This window comes from Morone saxatilis, unplaced genomic scaffold, assembly GCF_004916995.1.
Source record: "Morone saxatilis isolate NCDOM2014 unplaced genomic scaffold, NCSU_SB_2.0 Contig8, whole genome shotgun sequence".
Taxonomy (NCBI): domain Eukaryota; kingdom Metazoa; phylum Chordata; class Actinopteri; family Moronidae; genus Morone; species Morone saxatilis.
In genome coordinates, this window is record NW_023340257.1 from 20,672,834 (window position 1) to 20,683,367 (window position 10,534).

The window sequence follows — 10,534 nt, forward strand, 5'->3', positions numbered from 1 at the left end:
AAGCAATGGTAACTGATTGTCAAGCAGTCAAATGCAGTAGTGTGTATGGAGAGGGCATGCAGGATGGAATCAAACCAGAAGGATGGGTACTTACCGACAGGGCGAGCTGGAGACACAACAATGGAGGAGTGGATACACAAAAGGAACAAATTAAGACACACAAACATACAAAACAAGAGAAGAGGAACAAAAATATAATAAAATAAGACAAAAAGAAATCAAAGTCAGAATGAATGACATGTTGTGTTGGGGCAAACACATTTCTGGCACAGGGTGCAGGGCAGAGAGGTTCCAGTAGTTTTTGTCCACTGGACAGCTGACAGTTGGCAGAATGATAAAGGCAGTCTGATATGATCGCCCCCTGGTGGTGAAAAATCTTTAATTGTATTCAAATACTTGCGGGGGCATCCAATTATATTCGTCAGAGACAAATATACTACTGGACCTTCCCTGTCTGCATAAATGAAATCTACAATTCTACGTGCTGATGGACAGAGCAGAAAAAAGAGAGCAAGAGGAAAAGAGAGAGCATTTCAAAGACTAGGTGAAGACAGAATGTAGGTTACAGGCAGAGACCGGAGCTTTTGAAACACTCCATCCATAAGAGTTGCTGCAGGTAGTGGTTCCCCAGCGTTTCATCTGTGTTACTATGTGTCCTCACTGTCAGGTAAAACACTAAGATGCTACTTTCACAAATCCAGCTTCCACAAAGGGTAAAAAAAAAAAAAAAGGCAACCCCAACCTTGTTTTACCTCCATCTGGCCCCCTGCGTAGCTTTAAAGCACCCCACAGAGACCTTAAACACTTGGGTTTAATGGGAAGAAGAGCGGTGAAAAGAGGGAAAATTATGGTTAGAATGTTTTTATTAACCTTGTAAACCCCAGGTGTTGGACTGGTGGTGTGCACCAGTAATCTGTGAAATGGCTTTGCTGACTGGGTGGTTACAGCCAGGAGGGTAGCGTGGCTAGCAGACCATCATGACGGGGGGGAGGTGGCAGAGTGTGTCGACGGTGCACTCGGAAATGTAAATAATTAAAGAGATTCATAGACTGTCTTGACTGCATCTCTCTTGGCTGTGGTAGTCAGCATTCTGGATTTCTATTTGTGTAAAGGGGAGCCTATGGAGTAAACTGCCAATCTAAACCTCATATTGTTGAACAAGTACAATAACCTCAGTGGTCCATGACTGTGAAGTGTTGTTTTGTGCTAGCTAATGTGAAAAAAAGAAAAGAAGAACAAAGAACAAAGGTGTTTCGTACCTCTGACTGTGAGAGTGGCGGAGGCCTCCAGCTTGCCCACGCGGTTTTCTGCCACACAGGTGAACGTGCCCTCGTCGTTAACGGAAGCCTTCTTCACCCTCAGCACATAGTCGTCCTTATCATACTTGATCTCGTACCTGACGACAAAGGTTAAAACAGCATTAAATTGAAGTTGCCTACTCAGCATTAAATGTAAATACGATAAATTCAGATAAAGCCTTACCCCCACGACAATAAGACGCGTTTCAGTATGCAGTGGAAAGTGCATTTCCTCTTTAAGAGGTACAAAGAAGCCCAACTATTCATTCTGACAAATGGAGATTGCAAGGAGAATCAATTATTCAGCAATGACACACAGTACACAGAGAGGTGCACGTTCAGTCGGAACCTTCAAAACTCTTTCAATATTCATGAGATGTTTCTCTCCCTGTCTGTGTATATATGTTTAAACCATATTGAGAGCTTCAGAGCTTTGTGTGTGTGTGTAAATGTCCATAATTGTGCCATTGTGCATCTACTGAACGCGCATGAATGTACAGTTGCAATTAATCAATACAGAGCTACACTTTCTTATCATAAAGCAGCTGACTGAATCAATACAGCAACTACCATAGGCAAAGTAAGACCTAATTTCAATTCCTCTGCAGTAGTCGAATGTTTGTGTTTATGTGTGTTTGCAGATGGTTGTGTGTGCTTAGACCTGTATGAATTGTATGGCATTTGACAGGGGGATGATGCTGGTTTGTTTTGTTGTTCCAGTCTGTAATTGAAGAGGGTGCTGGCCTGGCAGTGTGTTAGCAGTGTGCTGGCGAGGGTGGTGGGGTTGTGTGATGGCAGTCTGTCAGCCTGACAACCTTCTGCTGTTCACAGTCTGTCACTCACAGACACTGAGAACAGAGTTGAGATGAACAGATAAAGGGCCACTATTTGAGCTTGACACTATGTTTGCCCCATTAAAGCCCCTTTTATAATTTCTATATGATTATTAAACATTGAAAAATCTTAAGTTTGTAGAAAAAAAAAATCTGTGTGTTGCTTTCAGCCTTTACATATGTGGACTTTTTGTCAACTAGTGTCTTTTTTGATACTACCACTTGGAGTCCCTAAAGTCCGAATTTTTCAAATCCACATAGGAGCTTTAAAGGACATGTCTGCATTATATTATCCTTTTATTATAGCCTATTCCTTTGTTCCATAAAACTCCAAACTTGTAGTCCAACGACTATTAAAAACACATAAAAGAACCAAGAGCGGTGATGTCTGCCCAACATTGAGCTAACCCTTCGGAGACTGAAAATGCAGTCAGAGTTGTTTTAGAACAAACTACACTGGCCATGCTCATTGTAATGAAGAAATATGCCACCCAGTGCAACAGCATTTGACTCTTTTATGTGTTTTTAATAGCTTTTGGATAACAACAAACCTCTATGGCATGGAGGAAAAAGCTATACTAGGCATTTCCTACACAGTTGAGACTTGTTAGAGGGACAAATCCATTTGACTCTGGTCTCTTTGGGGGGACTGTTATAGTTAATTCACAATTGTACATGGTATCATGGTGGATAACTGTTAAGACTGAACAATGCATCGGACAATTGGATATGGCTTACAGTGAAGGTTTCTGATGCGACTTTAGAGGGGGAAAGACCCCTCTGCTTGACCATCAGGTGTACTGATGGCTGCTTGCCACTGGCAGCTGCAAAACTAATCTGTCCTGTCTATCCATGTCTTATTTTTTTTTCATCTGCTGTTATGACATTTCCTGAGCAAGCATTCAAAGGCAGCTTTATGAAGCACATTCCTCAACTTTGACTGCCAGTTCCTCCTCTCCACACAGGTACTTAAGGAGCCATAATGATTATTTCACTGAGTCATGACTGAATGCTTTGTTCTAGTGAGAGGGGATGTACAGTTCAGGTAATGGTGGGGGATGTGAATAAAGCATTTATTGTTGAAACTGAGTGAGTGGCATCCAAAGGAATGAGACAGCACCTTTTGGGACAAGCCTGTTGTCAGATGAAAAACAAACAAGCTAATACAAACAGAATCCTCGCCTACTCTGCCCTGTGGCTATGATGAGTAGCTCAACATTAACTCCTGACTTCTTAGAGAAGGTGGAGGTGAGTAAAAAAAGAGTCGCAGGGACAAGTTAGGGCTTAGGGAGAACATCATGATTCCCTAACAAACCATAATGAGAGCAAGTGAACAAAGAGGATACATTTTTCCCAGTACTCTCAATCAACCTACCCTTACCAGCTCTGTGACAACACAGAGGGAAGGCAATGTTTCAACATAAGTTTGCTTACTTATTTCACCTTCAATCTAAGTGTACTGGTCAAAATATGCAGTGTAGTTTTCCTTGATTTTTCACTCGAGTCTCAAGAGTTGCATTTTTCATGAGAGACGGAAGCGCCACACAGATTGTATACAGCAGCCGTTTCATTAAAATATTGTCAAAACCAGACCAAACATCTACAGACCTGCTAGTAGGTGCTGTACTTAGGTACAGTGATTCTTTAAATGGTTTGCAAAGGTTTGCATGTTCACAGTTTACTAATTACCGCTTGACACAAAGTATAGCTAAGGCTGATGGGAATAAGTTCAACAATGATTTAGTCATAGAAACAAAATATTGGATAAACTTGAATTTTTTGACCAGGTAGCAGTTAAAAAGTCTAGGATTTATCATTAGGATTCGTCCTCTCATACCATGAATATCCATACAAAATTGTATGCTACTCAATAGTTGTGGATATATTTAATATAAAATCAGATACGTCGACCTCATGGTGACAGTAGAGGAAAATCAAAAGAGCACCAAAGCAAACAGAATTAATCCTCTGGGGATCATGAATATGTATTTTTTTTATTTCATGGTAATCTGTCCAGTAGTTGTGGAGATATTTCAGTCAGGACCAAAGTGGTGGACTAAGCAACTGAAAAGCTTTGAGGGAAATTGCCATTCAAAGAAACATGTTACTACCATGGCTACAAAGGATGTGTGACATTACCAAGCTATTAGGCAAAATTTTCCTCCAACTGTGTAGAACATAGACGATATTGTTATACAGCTAAATGCCAATGCCAAATAGCCAAAAGCAAACTTACGTAAACGTCAGTAGCTAAATGGATATTCACAAAATATTACAACAACAGGGGAGGTTTTGAGTTTCTTTTCTACTTATGACAGCATGTATTTGGACAGTACAGTACAGCTTTCACCTTGATTTTGCTCTTTGCACTTTATGTTATGAACAGGCATGACAGCTACAGATAATGTAATCACTCATAGAAACACAAACAGTTCAACTGCTCATAAAGGTTTGCACGGCCTGACATCTGGATGACTGAGCCTTTGCCATGTGGATAACCCACGTATGCACCCACAGGACAAAATGCTTATTGTTCTTGCTCCCATCTCCATCAGTCTATCAAACAGAACCTCGGGCTGGCCCATGACTTATTAGTGGGAAACATGAGCCCAATCAATCTGTAATCAACTTCCTATTTCGAATCAGCCTAGATGACAAGATGAGTGGAAATACTCAGGGATAAGAGGTAGTTGTGGCCACACATACATGTAAGTACACACAGAGAGGGAACAGTAGCTCTTTATTGAGACTGGACTGGGGCAGAGCTCTGTTCTCTATTAGAGGAGGAATGTAATTGTACATGTAGAAGGGCTGTGGAAAGGATAAGAGAGCCAACCTCACCCTGCTGGACTCTCCCTCTTTTTCAACTAGAAAAGGCTCACTGTACACATACACACACACACACACACACACACACACACACTCACACAGAGAACAAAGTATACAATCATCCAACACATATCCACACATGTGCAGAGTCATTCACTCATGGAGGAGATGAGGAGTGATGGGAATGTAAGCAAACGCCAAGACAAAGCAGCATTTTTCTGGGTTGTCAACTTGATGTGTTTGCTGCACGGAGTAGGCTGTGCAAAGATGAAAACTTTATTGGACGCACTTTAAAAGCATTTACATCTCAAAAATCCTCCAGATCATCTTAGGTGATTTGCCTTGAAACTGTCTGTCAGGAAAACACTCACCCGTGTTCCACCTTCAGACTTGTGCCAACTCACTCACCTTAAGAGAATAGTGTGTCTTGCTTGTATGGACGACTGAATGTGTGAATGTACAGTTATCCACAAAATGACTCAACCTGAGGGGATCTTATCTGTCTCTCCTTCGTGTGTACATGTGAACCGGGCCGGTGGTAGGCAGAAGGGTTGTGTGCCAACTGTGAGCACATGAGTCAGACTTAAGATACAGCAGAGAACTAATTCCAGCCTGCTCTCTGGCCTGACTGCTCTGACACAAAGTCCCCTCTCTGCTCCATTTCATTCTGACACTCTGATCCAGTTTCACACCATCTGACTGCTACTTTACCTCATCCTGATCAAAAGAGCTGGAGTTTACCTGTCCAGGCCTTGTCACCCATGAGAGGGAATCAATTAACCGCTATCGCTTTTCATCCTTCTTCTGTAAGGCCCCTAGCCAAAGCTCCACTCCCTCTTGGCAACTCTCAAGCCTTAGCAGGGTCAGGACCTTCCCATCAGTTCCACTGACATCCATCACCTCATCCTACATTAATCAAAGATCAGTTTGCCAAGATTTGAACCCTCATGGTTAGGCTGGGGGTTTGTGGGAAGCAAATTGATCCTAAATTTGCCTTTAAAAGAGTTATTTCTTTTCAGTGCCACAGAAACAGTGGCAACAGTTCAGTCTTTACTTAGTGGAAGTGGTTTGTAGCAGGCGCCATGGTTGCACTGTAAATGACCAATCCCTGGAAGTCATTCTTACTTAAGCGTGAGCATCTATGTGTGGGTGTATGTGTGAAGACCAAAGGATGCACCAGAAGCATATGAATCAGACATAATATGTATATGCTGACGTATTCATGTGTGTATTCTTAACAGTAGAGAAATATCTTTTTATCATTCATGAAGACAAATAAAAAGCACTGATACAAAATGAATGGTCAGCTGCACACCTTCTCATCAATTATAATTAATTAACTACTGTCTATTTTCTGTATACTGAATTATAAAGAGTGAATTATTATTTTATTCACCTTTTTTTTGTTGACACAATCAGTGTCAATAAACCTTGACGATAAAATATACTCTTGCTCATCCTACTGCCACTCCACTCCCCAACCCCCTCATAAATGCCAGATGTATCCACTTATATATCAGGGGAAGTAAAGGAGACAGGAACCATAGCCTGCTGTATTTCCATTCTGCTGAGTTGCGGAGGTGAGAAATCACTGAAACTGGATGGTCAGCATAACACAGGCGCTCCTGTCACACTGGCTTTAACAGCTCTCTCAAAAAGAATGACCCACACACCTCTATCATACACAAACCCACACTCGGACGCACACACACACACACACACACGCACACACTATGAAGGGATTGAGTCAGAAAGAAAGGCTTTTTCTGCTGAATGTAACAGGGGCTGGTGCGGTTGAGGTCAACAGGGACAGGGGGCCTGAATACAAATAGACTTCAAGACCAAAGGGGCTCTGATAAGGCACAGGAGAGGGCACAAGGGCCCAGAGCAAATGAGGAGGCAGAGAGAAGTCAAAGGAGGGAAAGACGTGGGCCACACACTGAGCTGATAGGCAGTGGGAGATAACACACACTGACCAGATCTTTTCACTGGGATTCATAGACTATGGCAGAAACTCTTCCATTTGGAGACACAAAGCTCTGTGATGTGGGAGCAGCTATTGTGTGCTTTCCCCATGATTCTGCAGAGATGCCTGACAGACGGATATTAAGCCGATGATGATATTAATCCAAATGAAGACACTCTTACAAATAATAAATTGTCTTGCTTAAGCATAACCAAATGTGGAGGGTGTAAATGTATCCTCATTACACTAAGTCATTGCAGATACACTGTATATACACCTTAAATAAACTACAAATCTACTTTTTCGTAGTATTTTCAGACAGATATAATCCAGCTGCTTGACGACACATGCCAAAGTTCCCCTGGGAAGACACTACTCTACCATCTGAATCTAATCTTATGTATATTGGCAAAATGAGTGAGCCCCATTTGAACCTGATTTATTTCACTATGGGAGATTGGGTGATTTTAATATTTCATGTGCTGGTCAGTGATTTCAATTCATGCCTGGAGCGTATATATGTGATTTTCTCCTCCTACCCTGGTAATAATTAAAGCCGCAACTAACTAATGTTTTTCAGCACACTTATTGGTCTTTCCATAATTTAAGTCCTGTCCTGAGAGAGACCTTCTGTTTTAGAGTTTCATGAGTTCTGTGTGACAATGGAAGAAGCTGAAACGTTTTTTTCTGACCTGATGGCAAAGTAAAAGTCTTATTTGGGAGCCCAGACGATGAAGGAAAAAGAAAAGCCATTATAAGAATAAGAACCCCCAAGCTCAACAAATGGCCTGATCTAATTTCAGCTACAGGTAATTATTCTGTCTTGGCTAGTCTGCTTTCCTATAACTAATTTTATGTGTGGTGGACTAAATGTATTTAACACTATCACCTCACAGACTCCAGGCCTTTCCTTACTGTAAAAGTATAATAGAAATTCAGAAAGAAGTGTGATAATTTGAGATCTTTGTCTCTTAAAGAACCATTTAATGTAATTTGGGTAAAATACAGTCGAGAAGGATGAGATTGCCACCTCCCTCTGGAACATTACTCATGTCCAAAAAGGGTTTGAATTGTAGTGTACAGCGTATACCATAAATAAGGTTTATAAGGTTAAGTACTGAGTGATTAATTGGGCTGTGCTCCACAGTGTGCAAACATAAACGTACTAAATGACACAGGCCTTTAAGTAACTAATGTTAACCACTTGACCTTGTTCCAAAGAAGAAAATATTTAGATCAAGTGCCCAGGCAAATGTTTTCCTAACACACAAAGAAGAATCTAAATTTCCAATCATAATTAATGCACCTGTAGTAATAATGCACCTGTTGGTCCCTGATATTTCAGAGTAAATCATTAGTTGAAGTTACTCATTTACTCTGACATGTGCCGGACTGTAATTTGAATGGTTTCACAGAGATATGTCTTTGGACTTATAACGTATACTGCAATATACTGAATTGACCTATTTTATTACATTGCAATACCAAGACTGTTGGCCTGGAGTAGATAAGCTTGTTTGCTGATTTTAATTTAGTTTTTACTAACACAGTAAAACACCCCCACAGAGGTAAAAAAGCAGCACCATTGTCTTTGTCCTCTAATTGAAACCATTCTGGTGTTGTCTCTATCTCCTCTCCTATCCCACAGAGACTGAAGCCAGTGCCATCCTGGCGTGCTTTATGTCTATGTGCCAGTGTGTGCGTGTGTTTGCCTGGGAGGCTGCTGGAGCCACTGAGCATATTAAAGACCTGTTTACTCAGCTGAGGCTCCATTTCCCTTCTTCCTGGTATGAAAGTTGCACACATACAGAAAGACACAGGCATGCACAACGTGTGTAAAAGGACCAGCAAAGACAAGTTAAAGCTATTTGATGGTAAAGAAGGAGTGGTCTTACTAAGTCTCTCTCTTTATACAGCTTATCATAATAATAAGGACAGCGTAACCTTTTCGGATAAAGAGCAAACAAAACCCCCTCCCCCAACTGAATATGAAAGTGTTTGATTTGAAGTCGTCTTGTATTCCTATGGTGACGACCACTACTGATACAGCTTCAGACGGCAACAGTGTAATGGCATAATGGCTGTTTTTATCTCTTCTTCAGAGCACTTGCCAGTTATCAAACTGGAAACTATTCTTTCGTGGGATTTTAAAGAATTCTTCTGTCAGTCAGAGAGGAGCTGTGTTTGATGTTTATTAAGTGAGGATAAGCAGTGGAGAAAGCAGGAACACTTCGTCACTTAACAATATGAGGAGTCTGCTTGTTGGCACGCAACAAAGGCAGCAGAAAATGTCAGAATTAGAATATCGCAGTCTTCAAGCTTGCTTTCCGCTTCAAAGCTAAACTGGAGAATTAAATATAGCGAGGAAAACAAAAGCTCCCACATTGTAATTAGAAACACTGCAATATTTATTGCTTATTAATTTTGGCAGTGTTTTTTTCATGTTTTAGGTTCTTTTTACGATGTCCAAATAAGGCCAAACTTCAAAGGGATGATACAGTTAGCAAGGACGCTGGCACATGACACTCATTCTACTTCGTTCTAAATCTGTTAATTAGTGTACAAAATGAACTCATTTCCAGAGCCAACTCCCTATCAAAGACATGAGTGAAATACTTTTATGTGTTTGTTTTGGCACAGCGCTCATGTCCCACTGCCCAGTGAACCAAATCCTTATCAGACACAAACAACCCGCCCACGCTCAGCTCGGCAGCTAGCCTTGAGAAATGTCAGGTCCACTGAGTGTATGTTTTATGAGGTGATCCAAGCAGTGTGTGACTGACTTGCGGGCTGCGGACAGAACGCTGGTCTCTTTGAAGTCCACTCCTGACCATGACACTGCTGTTGACTGTGAGCCCGGTGACTCACAGTGAAGCAACAGGCTAACGTGCAGGAACCAACAAGAATAGTATCACTATATCATCAGTGGCTTTTTACAGGAAGTGAGACAGACTATAGCTGGCTGTGGTGCTAGCATTTCTCTGGAAATGACACATTTTTTTTCTTTCATCAGTATCTATTTATGCTTCTGTGAGTGATTGTATGTGTCAGTGAGGGTGTACAGTCTGAATGGGGTTAAATGTGTAAGGGAAGGACTGATTATCTTCCAGGTTTCCGAAGTGTCTGTGCCAAGATTTCACCTGAACAGCTGCACCTGTACACATACACTTGAGGGCCACGTCATCTGATACTCTGTCTCTTCGTATCTCCTGTCATTCTATCTGTCTCTCTCTACCTGTCTGCCAGATTTTTTTCTGCTCGTCTAAATGTGTACCATTCAGCCTACCTGCCCACTTACCTGTCACTCTGTTTTAATTGTCTAGCTCAATATCTGTTTGTCTTCATGTGCTTCCTTGACATGAGACACCGTCTACCCCTGTTATGGCTATGTGAGCTGTCTTCTGGGGCACGCAAGGGTGGAGTCATTTTATCCTGAATGGGTAATGTGCATTGTGTACGGCCTGATAGAGCTATTTAATGCCCCGTGGCAGCTAGGCCAGGTGAGAGCTGGCAGTGTGAGTTATCATTAGTCTGAAACAGTCACTCAGACTGACATCAGTGCCTCCACAGCTCCTATGCATTAAGTGCAGCCTGTCATACTACAGTAC

At 41.6% G+C, this 10,534-nt stretch overlaps 1 protein-coding gene across 4 annotated transcripts in view; it reads right to left on the reverse strand.

The window, feature by feature from the left end:
• The window catches only part of robo2 (roundabout, axon guidance receptor, homolog 2 (Drosophila)), a 158,264-nt gene that overhangs the window by 48,119 nt on the left and 99,611 nt on the right, over positions 1–10,534 (reverse strand). For all 4 annotated transcript variants that reach the window (XM_035680312.1, XM_035680310.1, XM_035680311.1 and 1 more), the window contains exons 6-7: positions 1,260–1,396; positions 95–106 (exon numbers count right to left, since the gene is read on the reverse strand). In XM_035680312.1, coding sequence (XP_035536205.1) covers positions 95–106; positions 1,260–1,396 — 149 coding nt within the window. The remainder of the gene's footprint in view (positions 1–94; positions 107–1,259; positions 1,397–10,534) is intronic.